Raw genomic sequence first — 15,309 nt, 5'->3', positions numbered from 1 at the left:
TCAAACAGTGCTCTGTAAGCACTTCCAAAACATATCACTGGGATCATTAGTCCTACGTTTATCTCTTAGGTAGAATAAGTAACTCTCTAAAGTTTCAACTTCATCCGAGGTATGGGAGAAATAAAGAGTTCAATTATCTAAGGGGACCAAACAGTAGCGTCACTAGGGTCGGTGTCACCCGGTGCGGTAAGTTAGGGGAAATAAATAATCTCCCCATAATAAAATAAATAACTTTCGTTTATTTTGTTTCTATAGGGTGTATCTTATCCCATAGTTCTCTTTCTTGTAGCCATCGCCTATTCTGAACAAAGAAATCTATTAGCCTGGAGATTAAATCCACCTACTCAATACAATCATTGTCCCAACGGCCACCCATGCTTCGAGACGTGGAAGGTTGAAAGAGGCTGAGCAGTGATGGCTGAGATTGATCCTACTAATAACATACCGAGATAATATTACCTATAGAGAAATCTTTTCCCACACAGGCATTCGCCGTCTAATGGAAGTGGCGACTGAACGTCGATTGACATTTTGTGAGACATATCAGTATACAAGACGAACCACGTTGACCAAAATCAGCCTTAACATGAAAGCCGAAAAGTGGAACGCAAAAACATGGCCGCCCACGTCTAACATGACATCACACCTTTTTAGAAGTCCTGAATTTCGTGGGCACCTGCTGGGAAGTGGCTGTGAAAGTCGCCTTAGATTGATTTCTGTGGAGAGAGCTTGCAGTCATAGGTGTCGAATGGGGCACGAGGAGTTTATGTCTATGTGTTTCTCAGCATTTTTCAATAAAAAAAGTTACGTTCGCCACTCAACTGGCCAAAAAGATGTTTGTTCATTAAGTTCATTCAGAGTTTTACGGGTTTAAGCCCCGTGCGCCATTGTTTTTTTTTACATTTCTGAGTTTCAGAAACTCTTACTAGGTTATAAGTCATATTGTAAGATTATAAATCAAATAGAATTAAATTAAGAAGTTCTGGGACATGTTGAGACTAAACTGTGAGAGACATTCGAGGTGATGATTTTATTTTTTTTTAAAGTTGCATTTTGGAAAAGTGCATTTATCCTACTTGGGTGTCACCCCATGGTGGATGTCACCCGGTGCGGCCCGCATCCCCCGCACTCCCTACTGACGCCACTGGGACCAAACCTTGCATTTTTAGCCATATCTGCGAATACCGAATGATTAATTTCCCTTCTCGGTATCAAACAATTAATTAATTACCAGTAGTAAATAGACTACTTTGTTAAATTTGTATTTATTTATTCATGTCTAGATCTAGTTAATTCCAATGAAAATGTGTGCAGTTTCAACTTGATCTCAGAATGAATGTTGGAGAAATAACATGTACACACTTTTACCAGACAGAGGGAGTTGATATAAACTCTGTCAAATCCTAGATACAATCAAATCGGGTTAATCAGAATACATAGGGATGCAATAGTTTTGGTTCTATTAACCGGCTTGTCCGATTAACCGCATTCAACTGAATACTGAGCCATATATTTGCACTTTAAGATTCTCTCAGACTATGCGGCTAGTGTAATTAAACGGTTGTCCAATTAACCGTATTTGACTGTGTATTCCTAACCATGGTCCAATGGTTTAATTCGTGGAAGATATGTTTTCATAGGGCGTAACCTATTTTTCTGGGTGTTTACATTTTAATATCATGTAAATGGACCGGGTCACCGAAATAAAGTGTGAAACATCAACCACACACACACACACACACACATAATGAACAAAGAACTTCCGGTGATTCTATTGCTGATTTCCTGTTATGTATTTGTTACACATACATGAGCTGCACTAGCCTATATAACTCTAGTTTGATTCGACTATTTATGTTTGTTATTTCTTAAGATTGGTCTGGAGAAGAAAAAAAGGTCCTCAAAAGAATATGTTTATATAACATAAGTAGATCTAGACAGGGGAAATATTTTTTTTAAAATTAAAACAAATGTCATTTGAACTCTTATTAGAATAAAACAAAAAGCAAAATATGATTTTTTTTTATATAAATAAACGTTATAATGATCTAAGGGAGACATTCTACAAACCGTTGTTTAAATTTAATTGTCTAATTTGAGTTTTTTTGTATGAGAACACCATCATTCAGCAGTTGATAGATGTCAGTATTTTAGTAGAATAAGAATCATTTGTAAAAATGGTGATTAGGACAACGTTAATGAACAAATCCTGTACAAAATGTTCGTTATAAATGATTTATATAGACACAGTTTTGATTTTATATTTACACCGACATACAGACGGACGCGCAATAACCACAGTGACGTTCAAGTATTCCTCTATAACCACAGTGACGTTCAAGTATTCCTCTATAACCACAGTGACGTTCAAGTATTCCTCTATAACCACAGTGACGTTCAAGTATTCCTCTATAACCACAGTGACGTTCAAGTATTCCTCTATAACCACAGTGACGTTCAAGTATTCCTCTATAACCACAGTGACGTTCAAGTATTCCTCTATAACCACAGTGACGTTCAAGTATTCCTCTATAACCACAGTGACGTTCAAGTATTCCTCTATAACCACAGTGACGTTCAAGTATTCCTCTATAACCACAGTGACGTTCAAGTATTCCTCTATAACCACAGTGACGTTCAAGTATTCCTCTATAACCACAGTGACGTTCAAGTATTCCTCTATAACCACAGTGACGTTCAAGTATTCCTCTATAACCACAGTGACGTTCAAGTATTCCTCTATAACCACAGTGACGTTCAAGTATTCCTCTAGAACCACAGTGACGTTCAAGTATTCCTCTAGAACCACAGTGACGTTCAAGTATTCCTCTAGAACCACAGTGACGTTCAAGTATTCCTCTAGAACCACAGTGACGTTCAAGTATTCCTCTAGAACCACAGTGACGTTCAAGTATTCCTCTATAACCACAGTGACGTTCAAGTATTCCTCTATAACCACAGTGACGTTCAAGTATTCCTCTATAACCACAGTGACGTTCAAGTATTCCTCTATAACCACAGTGACGTTCAAGTATTCCTCTATAACCACAGTGACGTTCAAGTATTCCTCTAGAATCCATCTATCTTTTAACTCCCATCTTATCATTCTTTACATAAGACTTATCTCCCTTTATCTGCAAAATCTTATTCTTTACACTCAGCTTGGTTTCTATATCTAATATTTAAAGCACAAATTAAGGTGTATGTGTATATATATGTATTGTACAAAAATCAAAACCGTTTGATCAATCTTGATAAAACTTGGCATGAATGTTCCTTGAAGTCAATTTCGTCTTGGCAAAGGCTGCGGATACGCAGAAGTTGGTGGATGCGATGACGAGTATAGAATATAGCTAAGGCTGTCAGTAACTGTCAGACCTGCAAACACACGCTAGCCACACCCACCATCACTTGTCCTAAGATGACAATTAATATCGGTGGCAATTTTAACTGCAAATAGTAGATAAGTCATATATGCTATAATATGCTCAAGGTGTCAAATTGTCTATATTGGAAACACAGGCAGAACCTTAAAAACGACCCCAAGAACATCTTAGAGAAATTTGTAATTTAGCAACTAAGCCCGTCTCTATTCATTTCACTACCACACATCATAGGGGTACCACTGATCTCATCGCCACTGTTATACAACAATGCAATGACAAAAACACCCGTTTGCAGATCGAAAACAAACTTATTTACATGCCAGGCACCCTCCAACCTCACGGGATCAACAAGCAACACACTTTTATTAAAAATGAGATGGCGACCAACACTACCCCCTTTTCCCATTCATCTTTGCCTGACATCATTGCCCCCTTCCGATTTCCCGCGCTTTTACACCAGTGTAGCTCATTTCTTTTCTGCCTCGATAGAAAACAACCTCGACAGATAAGTTCACACTTACGCCTACTTTGTGTTAATTGTTTGACTTTTTGGTTAGCTTGTAGCTGATGAAGGCACATCGTGGTCCAAACATTCTTTGTTTTAGTTGGTCCCATAGGGTACATATATGCATGTTTATTGTATTTTCTGGATTAGGAGTTCAACATCTACACAAATGTACATTTACTTTGATACATTTGAGAATCTGTACAAATGAAAGACAATATATTTTATTACGAGGCATTGACAAATGTAAAATGCACAAGCATCTAGGTTATTAAACCTAGGATCTGGAAGCAGTACCTTAACATGTAAGGATATTATACAGCTAGTAATACAAATATGCAGAACATGTTTCAGATATTAGAGATTGAAATAAAAAACAACAAGCAATGTTTGAGTAAGTTCAGGCTGTTCAGGCCAGGTCTAACTCCAACGCAACGCAGGTCACTAGGGCACCGTTGAACGTTGCATTAATCTGAACTTTGACCCCTCCACTTATTTTGAAAGGTAGATCACTATTGATGTTGACATCGAAGGGTTGGATATTGAAGTTCCCCTGAAATAGTAAATATTTTGTGTGCTAAAAATGTAATAATTACATGACTGTTCCAAACTAATTATTACATTTACACTTAATATTAGCTTTGTTTGTTTTTTTCTAGATCTAATTTTTTTTTGTTCTTGTTTGAGTATTGTAATTGAATGGAAATGTTTTGAAAAAAATAATAATTTCAAAATGTGTAAATGTTCTCATAAACGAAACTGTCATTTAATCTTTAAAAAACTACTGTATGTAAAAATATTTGTTTTAAAAACGAGAAATTTAGGCACAAGGCTTAGAATCGCATCACTTACACCCCATTTATTGCTAATATAAAATTGGTTTATTGTTTTTCTGAGAGAAAGTAATGGTCTCGATTATATACTAACTATGACTACATCAGAATATAGACTCACCGCCGGGAATGGACATTTGCAAGGAAGACCAACGTTAATAAACTGGGGTGGACAGTTCTGGACGTTGACAGTGGCACACATGTCCGGGTATGTACAGGAGCCTATGTTGTCGATGCACGGGATCTTGATCCAGTGACCAAATACTTCCTTTTCAACCACGATATCTGTCTGGCGTAGCGAATACACAGGTAGAACAAGAACTAATACACAGGTATAACAAGAACTAAATTATATCTGTATGACAAGAGAAATGTACTGCAATACAAAGAAGACCAGGAGACAAAGACATATTACTGAATTTGAACCAAGTAGACAACATAGAAGATATAGTAGTACAAGAAAATGCAATTCAAAAACTATTAGCCAACACCAAACCAAATAAAGCGTCTGGACCTGATGGTATTCCAGCTAGATTTCTAAAAGAACTAAGCAATGAGCTAGCCCCAGTGTTCAAAATACTCTTTCAGGCTTCACTTAACCAGGGCAGAGTACCAAAGGACTGGAAAGAAGCTAATGTCACCCCCCTATTTAAAAAAGGAGAAAAATCTGACCCAGGAAACTACAGACCAGTATCACTTACCAGCATTACATGTAAAATCCTAGAACACATAATATGTAGCAACATTACAAACCACTTAGCCAAACATAATGTCCTCACACCATACCAACATGGCTTTAGGAAATATAGATCATGTGAAACACAACTAATAGGACTAATTGATGGTTTTTCAAAGGGTTTAGATAATAGTGAACAAATAGATGCTATCTTACTAGATTTTTCTAAGGCTTTTGACAAAGTTCACCACCATAGTTTGCTTAAAAAATTAAAATATTTTGGCATTAATGGTCGACTGGATCAGTGGATTAAAGATTTTCTGATAGGGAGAGAACAAACTGTAATAATAAATGGCTCTAAATCAACACCGATAACAGTAAACTCAGGTGTACCTCAAGGAACAGTCTTGGGTCCACTACTATTTTTAATTTACATAAATGATTTACCAAATTGCATTACTTCAGGAACAAAAGTCAGATTATTTGCAGACGATTGCATAATATATAGAACAATAAAAACAACACAAGACACAGATATTTTACAAAGAGAATTAGATGAATTACAGAAATAGGAATCAAATTGGAGCATGTCTTTCCACCCAGAAAAATGTCAGTTGTTATGAGTAACAAAAAAACTGAAACAAATTAATTCCACTTATCTTATTCATGGCAAACCAGTAACACAGACTAAAAACGCAAAATACCTAGGTGTTATAATAAATGAAAAACTGTCATGGAATCCACATATTGATGAAACTACAAAAAAATCAAACAAAGCATTAGGATTTATTAAAAGAAATTTCTATAAATCAAATAAGAACATAAAACTAAAATGTTATTTAACCTTGGTTAGGCCTATAATAGAATATGCATCCTCCGTTTGGGACCCCTCAACTCAGGAAAACATTAAGAAACTAGAACAGACACAAAATAGAGCAGTGAGATTCATAACAAACGAATATTCATATTTGACTAGAGTAACACCTTTAGTAAAACCATTAAATTTAGAAAGCCTTCAGGACAGAAGGCTCAAAAGTAAAGTAGCAATCATACATAAAACACTGAACCATAATCTTCAAATACAAAAACAAAGTTTAATAAAATACTCTGAAAGACACAAAGATAAAGGCACATTCCTCGTCCCATATGCTAGGACAAATTTGTACAAATACTCCTTCTTCCCTAGTGCTATTAGAGCATGGAATGGGTTGCCTGAGCTAGCCAGGAAAACCAGTGACTTGGCAGAATTTAAGTCATTGGTTAATATGCATGACTAAATGCATGACGCGTAGGACGTAATCATCTTCTTTTTTGAAGTAACGTCTGTATTATATAAGATAAGATAATACAAGATGACCTTTATATCACCTGCCCTATAGATCGCAAGGTCTGAAAAGGGAACTTTACTTTACTATATAAATAGAAGATAGAATAACTAGGGACCCTTTACCACGGAGTAATCGGTAACTACTGTTACTTGCATAACAATTTTTTTATTTTATTGGTAGGGGGGGGGGTGGAGAAGGATGGTATTATTAGTTTCAAATAAAGTTATATCTCTTAAGCCCTTCTTTAATCTCCCATCTACTAGCTGCCTGGTTGTGAGGTATGCGCTCTGGATTGCCGTCTCAATGGTCCAGGGCTCCAACCCTATTCGCTCATCCCTCAATCTGCTGCGAGTGGTTCAGGCTAGGGTGTCATCATCTACAATTCTGAAGTAACGTCAAACAAACAGACAGAAAGCTATTTGTAGGTCTCATGATATAGCGAGTAAAATGATTTGATTTAAACGCCATACAAAAAAATCTTATGTCAGGTGGATTACAATTGTTTCGTTCAAAAGAGAGCTGAATGAAATCTCCTTCAACGATAACTCAAAGAGAGATTTTAATATCAGCAAGGAATGAGTTAACAGCTTTTCTGTACCACTATGTCTAATGTTTCAGTTGGAAATGCGAGTCAAAGAGATCTAATTAGCTATGAGAATCTGAGAGAGAAGATATGGCTATTGTATGCAATAATACCAAAGTCCTAGTAAACATTGTTCATACTTTTCCTCTATTCAGCTTAAACCTTCATCGGCAAAACAGATACAATAAATGGAACCCATTCCGTCAGTTGATGTACATCTTTAGAAAAATGAATTACTAGCCAGTTGGCCACACTCGGACAACTTAAACTCTAGTTTGTCCGTTGTAATATTTCAAAGTATAAACAAACAATTTAATTATTAAATTTGCCTGGAGGACTAAAACATCTTTATCTTGAGTCATCAGGTATGTAGGCCATATTTGGATACAGCATTAATGTTCAATCACTATCTCAAGAAGTACAATACATCGATACTATACTAAAAGTGTTTCGCCACATAATACTAACGTTTCCGAGAACCGAGTCCACACATTCATTCGGACTGAGTGAACTAAATAGAGGTATTTAATACAAAAAAGGGTATTCAAATGTAGAAAATACATCAATTTTTATTCTTAATTAATCACAGAAGATGTTAGTTAATTTTTAATGATTATCTTAGACTAAGCTTACAATTAATGGCGCCCCAAAAGGCTTGTTGATTAAGAGCCCTCCAGAGATGGTGATGTTTCCAGGTATACTGATGGGGTCTGGCGTAACATTAATGTTGCTTGGTACCAGAATCTCATCTTGCGGGTTGGCACAGTTCTTAAAGGAGAAAGACTTGAGTCTGCTTCTATGTTCCTGTGTGTTCAAACCAAATAATTCCTTCAAATTTTAGCGATCTAGCATAGGGGAAAATACTAGTATGAAAAATAAGTGCTAAATATTTGTCATCTCTACAAGCTTTTTCATAGTAACATTTCCCTATCTCTTTTTCTGTTACAAGGAACATCAGTATACACAACATTTTGTTTATAAATAAATAAATATAATATATATAATCTATAAAGTAGAATGTAAGGCGTATGTATGTTCCGAATAGAAATAAAAACCTTTGACCAATCTTGATAAAACTTGGCATAAATTTTCCTTGGGTACTATCTGGGACCGTAGTGTATGTATTGTAGCCCTAAAACAAACTTAAGACCCTAAAAAAAAAGTTGACCGACTCTATGAAAGTATAAATCTAGGCCATGTTTACCATGTTGACATGAGAAAAGATCGAAAGGATTTAGATCTAGATCTTATTTTAAGAACTACACTTTGCACAGATAGTTGTTTACTTTGACATATAAAAATTACAAAATATAGTCTATTGATTTCATTATTTAATAAAATTAAGCTTCAAATTTGTGTTTCAAAAGCATTTTTACATAAATTCGTTCCTTATATCTGCAAATTTAGATTTCCTGACGTACATTATTTCATTAGACATTTCCCGAAAGTTTACACACCTCTCTATTCCTAGGTCTAAAACTCTAATTCAATTCTAAGATAATAGAACTTCTCTTCGCAAAGATAGTTTTATACTTTAACACATAAACATACTACTTATAGTCCATTCATTTCAGATTTTAATCAAATTAACATTCAAATTTGTTTTTCTAAAGCATTTTTCATACATTCGAAGCTGCGAAGCCGTGTTGAGATATATTCTAATAGTTTCATTTATGAATCGCGTAATCTAATAAAAAAGGTCACGCAGGCGCAGAGTGAAGCCTTAACGCAAGTGCAGAATAAACTCTAGCCAAGATTAGTCTAGATCTAGATCTATGTTTAACTCAAGATCTACTTTATACTGTAACACATGAACATACAAAATTAAGTCTATTCATTTAAAATTTTAATCAAATATATGTAGGCGTATAAGCAAATGTTTTGATAGCTCCGTTCATACTATTTTTACCTTCACGCATTCCGCATTCGCTTTACTTATAAAATTATTATTTCGTTTAATTGTTTACAAAGCACTCTCGAAAGTGATACGCAAATTAAGATCCGCGGGCCGCGGGTAACATATGGCTAGTATATATATATAATCTGCCCTATTCACGCTGATAAACGACTACAAATGATGTTAGTTTTACTCTTAATTATTACGTTATTTCCGGGCTCGAAGAAAAGCCCTGTTATTATTATGTTATAAGCTGTGGATAAGCGGTTCTCAACATTTTTAGCTCTGCGACCCCCTTTACAATTCCTCACGTATTCTTGACCCACAACAGTAAATTATTTTTGGTTATAAGTATGATGTTACAGAATTATAATTGGAGGCCTAATGTAAATATCTGATTTGCATTGCCAACGCTTAATGTTTAATCACAGTACAAAATGTCATTATATTCTTGAAATATCCATTTCTCCTATTACAAATCAAACTAATGGGGAAAGCACATGAAACAGAGGTGCATGTCTGACAAAAGTGTACAAGAGCAGCGGGGAGACAACTGAAGTGTCACATGAACTGCATGGGGGAGCTATGAGAAACTGCGTTCAGCAAGAGTTTCTCTCAAGAGAACCACGAGAAGCCCATGCTTTCTTCCACAGCTACCATTTGGAGTTCATCAGATGTTCATGGTGTTCAATGCGTTGTTGATTTTTAAACAAAGTTTACGTATTAAAATTAAAATTTATGGATGCCTTACTTAACCTTTTTTAAAACGGACATTGTTTAGTCCATACATTACGGATTGAACGCTTTGCTTTTATAATAACCAAAAGATAATATATGTAATTACTGTCCTCAATGTATTTTACATCATAGACGAGAGTCCAGAAGTAAAGAGTTGGAATACATGAAACTACATTAATTTAAACGTATACGAATAAATCTGCTGGACAATAAAAACTTGTGACAAGTTTAACATGTTAGAATGGACAATAAAAATCCATAATTTCGATGGATAAAGCGACCCCTGAGAAATTGTCAGTCGACCCCAAAGGGAGTCGCGATCCACAGGTTGAGAACCCCTGCTGTAGATGCTTTGGTTGGATTGAACATGTACACAGAAGAGACTGGGTCGACTTCCAAACGAAATAGTGTATATGGTGATCTAATAGATGGCAGGGGAGCTGTAGGTCGTCCACTCTTAAGATACAATGTTGTAAGCGCGACAATAGGACGAACACAGAGGAGGTGTCCTTGATAGCAGATGGTGAATATCCAGAAGTGGAAAAAGGCTGAAAAAGATCTCCAATGCCAAGCCTGTGAAAGTGAATGGGTATCAAGAATTGGTCTCTTTAGTCCTATAAGTAGCAAAGGGAAAGGAGTCCATATTCAGATGTAAAGTACCATAGAGATTCCAAGCTTATTTCTGAGTTGGTAGCCCAGATATTCTGATTGAAACTAGAGAGTTCATAATTTATTTTAAAAAGAACTAGATTATTTTACAGTTAAGTGTTATAAATTAGCTGATACGTAGGAATTTATTATTTGGTTCAAAAAAATAAAACAAAACAAATTAAAACAAAAAACAACACAGAAATCTGATTAAGTAACTTCATTGAATTATCTATGTAAATACTGTTACATTAATGTTCATCAGTATATAATAAGATTTCTTTTTTCACCCTTATATCAAAGCAACCCATAATTTTTAACTGAAAAAAAAAAAAAAAGTGAATTTAAGGGAGGTAATTATGAAAATACTATTTAAGTCATGACTTACTTCCCTTACATTACCTTTTAAATGCATCACACATTAGTAAAAGCTATTTAAAAAAAAAAGATTGTCTTCTATATGAAGATTAATGAAATGTGCAGTATTTCAAGTTACTATGCGTACCTAGTAACGACCTATAGATTTTGAAACCTCTGATAGGGATAAAAAGGGCGGGCGGGGGGGGGGGGGGGTCGAAGGGGAGCCAATCTTGTTATTGACTCGTCGCCAGCTCTGTATTCGGCAAGAAATTTTCTTTTGGTTTTCAGTTTCCATCACATGACATTCAAAACTGATTTCGGCTGTTTATATTTTATATGCCTATATATGTTGTCAGTTATTAGAGTTATTTGTCGTTGCTCACGAGCCATTGTCATACCAATATGTTTCACAATATACAGAGTGTGTAAATATAGTTCCAAGGTGCTCATTGTATTCGATAGACACTAACCTTGTGAAAAGAATGTTCCAGTTTCTTCCCCAGCAACAAGGTACTAACTAGTGCCTTAAACTCCTGATGGGCAGTCTGTTCAAGCTGACTCAACACATACAAAGGTTCAGAAGAAACGGCATAACAGCCTAGAGAGAACAAAACTAACAACTTGACAGAGGCCATGATCTTACACTAAACACTGATTATAACCAGTGGGAGATACAGATAAGTTTCTCAGAGATACCACACAGATGTGTGATAGTGTCCCTGTGGTCACATAAGTTGATTAGTTGTGACAGATATTTACATTTAGTTGTGACACACCTCCTTAGATCACCATTTATTATTTTTTAAAGCAATTAAAAGCATCAATATATATTTTTGTAGGTAGTAACTATAAAATTATAAACATTATCGTATCCAATGACAAATAAGCTAATCGATATAAAATGACGTTATTTTTTGTTTTGTTTTAGGTAATAATTATGAAATATTAAATAGCAGTATATTCTAATCTAAATAAGCTATTTGCTAGATATAAAGCGTCAATACATCTATCGAGGACGCAGTCACGAACTGCCACTATATATCACTGCTGTAGGGTGGCTGTGAACGAGTATTTAGGGGTTCGATCGTTGAAAACTTGCTCATCCAGGCCCAGCCACTTGCCAATAGGTTTATGTTTAAAGTTATTTATAAAATGTTTTATGGCTATTCCTTCAGATTTAAAGATAATCTACTTCCTAGCCCAGACCTCCAGCAGGACGAAGGAGTTGTTTTAGCAGTTTCTATAGTTATAATGGTGTTTTTTTTTCACAAATTGTAAGTAAAAAATTTCCTAATGGAAATTCCTAGCCCAATATTATTACTATTTTATTGTATTATAAAATAGAAACATTTTTCCCAACTGTTTGAACCAATGAAGATTGTGTAGTAGGCTTTGTTCAAGTCTACTTGCATTTTCATTACCATTGTTTGTCTGTTTGTTTGTTTGTTTGATGAACTACAGACTAAGTCTGGGTTTGAAAAAGCGTTATCTACTTTGTGTTAGACCTACATTGTACATTTAACAAATTTGTGTTGGTCTAAAATATTTGTTTTTAAATTAATTCTTATTGCAGACTATAATATAAAACTTCAAACTGATTGAATAAACAATTGTCAAAGGATGACCAGTGTTTCTGATACATATATGAACTATCAGTGTACAACGTAAACCTTTTTAAAATTCCTCGTTAAGCTCTTTAGTTGAGGGGGGGGGGGGGTTGCTTGTTACCGAGAAAGTACATGATACACTCAGAGCATCTAAATCCCAAGGTCAATCCAAAGTGATCATCCTTGTTTTTAGCTGTCTATCTAACCTTTGTGTATCAAAACTCGCAAGTCTTGACCTTGACATTAAATCTAAAGATAAAAATTTAATAGATAACCTACTTAACATTCAATTTATAGACATTACTGACTTACTGCATTTATAGTGCATTGTTTATCTTATTGAATATGTGCAGATGATTTGAAAATGAGAAACTGGGTTGAGCTTATGTTACATGTACAACTATTCCGTAGTTTAGAAATGGTTACCAGTTTCCATAGGTTTTGGCATGGCTTTTTTTTTATATTACAAAACTCAACTGCTCTTTAAAAGTCTTATTTCCCTCAATTCACTGTGTATGTCTGTCTGTATGATCAAAAGTTTGTACACGTTATTTCTCCCACACCCAATCTCGGATAAAATTGAAATAATGCACAAATATTTCACAAGATTCAATATAAAACAAGATTACAATGAGAGTTTGTGTTACACAAACTCAGAGGCGGCCTCCGTCGAAGTCGGATCCCTGTCGGATCTGCATATTCGCAAATAATATTCAAGAGGTGATTTAATTTTGATGGTCAAAAGTAATAATGTTTCAAAGATTCATTTGCCGTAAATTTAAATTTAAATTTAATAAAAAATAGTAGATTAGTTTTAGTATATTAAAACATTGCAATATTGATCAAAACGTTTGGAAATAAAAATCTACACTTTTTTTTTACACTTTAAGTTCAGAAATTGAAATTCTACATCTTAATCTAGTCTATTTTAGTCTAAACTAGATCTAGAAATTCTATATCTAGACTCTAAAATAATTTTCATTAGAATATAAATCCAGATCTAGATATACTGTAATAAAAATCTAGATCTAGTTTAAAAAATCTAGATTAGATCTAAATCAAGATATCATTCCTTTTTTAAACGCGAGTCACATAACGAGGCTTAATAAACATTACTATACCGAGTTCTTTTTTTTCATTTCATTTAAAGAATTCATTCCATATGACGTCAAAGGAAAAAAAAACACTACGTCACACGGCCTAACTAGAATAAAAATCGCCTTCATCATTACGAGCCATTTATCGAGTGTTCATAGACTTTGGTGCACCGAGTGCGTTCTTTAAGCATTTCATTTAAAGAATTCATTCCATATGACGTCAAAGGAAAAAAAAACACTACGTCACACGGCCTAACTAGAATAAAAATCGCCTTCATCATTACGAGCCATTTATCGAGTGTTCATAGACTTTGGTGCACCGAGTGCGTTCTTTTAGCATTTCATTTAAAGAATTCATTCCATATGACGTCAAAGGAAAAAAAACAACATTACGTCACACGGCTTAGTTAGACTAAAATATGTTTTCATTAATACGTGCAATTTTTCGAGGGTTAATAGACATTGGTGCACCGAGTGCGTTCTTTTAACATTGTATTTAAAGAGTCCATTCATATGACGTCAAAGAAAAAAAATTCCATTACCTCACAATAGGCTAGTACCGGTACCATAAAAAAATGTCTTTATTTACACGAGATATTTTACGAGGGTTTATTGACATTGGTGCACTGAGTTCTAATAGAATGTATTTAAAGAGGATCAAAGCCGCATTGTTTTTGAGTTTTGTCTGTCAGTCGGTCTGTCCGTCATCTTGATATTAAAAAAAAAACAACTAAAAGTTATTAAAAATTGATTAACCTTTATTTTACGTTTCAAAACATAGCAAATAATTTTTAGGTATGAACACAATTGAAAAGTTTATATAATAGATTGTTCCGGATGTTTGTATAAATAGTAAAAGAAAAAGAGAATTTCAGATAAATGTGATACCGTTAATTAAATTTTTTGGATGGTCTCATATAAAAATTAGATGTACTACAGCCATGTGGAGAGATTTTCATACCTTACTTTGGTGTTTGGATTCTGTTTTCCTTAAAAATCGAAACATAATATTAACGATAATTAGATTTTTTAATGTTTTAGGTAGAAAGTTAAATGTTTAAATATTTGTTAAAATATTTTTCATAAAAATCCGTAAAAACATTATTTCGTAAATGAGAAGATTATTTGTTTATTAATTAGAAGAGGGAGTTCAAACAATTATTTGGCGTTAGTAGATTTTTAAATAGATTCGGAAATTTCTAGCGACGATTTGTAAGAAACAAAATCCGGAACTTTCTTTATCGATTACAAAACTTCTATGTTACGTTTCAGCAAGAAAATTAAATGTCAAAAAAGTAATTTTCAGTAATCAATTCTAGTAAATTACTTTTTTTTTAAGCCCTGAACAACCTATTGTCGATATTTTTAAAATTTGTTTAAAGATGAAAATACGGAACAATTTGATATTGATAACCAAATTATAGTGACGCATTGTCAAATAATATAAGTGTAATATTAGTAAATTATGCGATTTCAAACAATCATTAGCATAATTCATGTTTTATAAAACAATATCCGGAACATTTTTACACTTAATGAAATATAAGTCAGTATAGAGATTTTGATTTAGCATTAATATGCTATTTACATAAAAAACGGAACAACATATTATTGATAATGTGTTTTTGCAACGTTTAAGCATGGAAATGGA

At 34.2% G+C, this 15,309-nt stretch overlaps 1 protein-coding gene across 1 annotated transcript; it reads right to left on the bottom strand.

Annotated features, from left to right (window-relative positions):
- Window positions 1-4,099: 4,099 nt before the first annotated feature.
- Window positions 4,100-11,661, bottom strand: LOC106072772 (ganglioside GM2 activator-like). The gene is made up of 4 exons (XM_056038329.1): window positions 11,425-11,661; window positions 7,945-8,115; window positions 4,846-5,013; window positions 4,100-4,444 (listed from the first exon to the last, which is right to left on the bottom strand). Exons 1-4 carry the CDS (start codon window positions 11,587-11,589, stop codon window positions 4,301-4,303), a joined length of 648 nt encoding a protein of 215 aa, XP_055894304.1. The 5' UTR covers window positions 11,590-11,661; the 3' UTR covers window positions 4,100-4,300.
- Between the last annotated feature and the right edge of the window lie 3,648 nt (window positions 11,662-15,309).

The sequence above is a fragment of the Biomphalaria glabrata genome, chromosome 8 (assembly GCF_947242115.1).
Source record: "Biomphalaria glabrata chromosome 8, xgBioGlab47.1, whole genome shotgun sequence".
Lineage (NCBI taxonomy): Eukaryota > Metazoa > Mollusca > Gastropoda > Planorbidae > Biomphalaria > Biomphalaria glabrata.
Note: the sequence above shows the minus strand (reverse complement) of the source record. Positions and strands in the feature narration are given on the sequence as shown.

Bases quoted from the DNA above. Each gene is read 5' to 3' on its own strand.
- LOC106072772 (XM_056038329.1), bottom strand. From the start codon at position 11,589: ATGGCCTCTGTCAAGTTGTTAGTTTTGTTCTCTCTAGGCTGTTATGCC. The intron at 8,116-11,424 runs GTTAGTGTCTAT...TTGAACACACAG, and splicing joins TGGAACATTCTTTTCACAAG to GAACATAGAAGCAGACTCAA. The intron at 5,014-7,944 runs GTAAGCTTAGTC...TCGCTACGCCAG, and splicing joins CTTTTGGGGCGCCATTAATT to ACAGATATCGTGGTTGAAAA.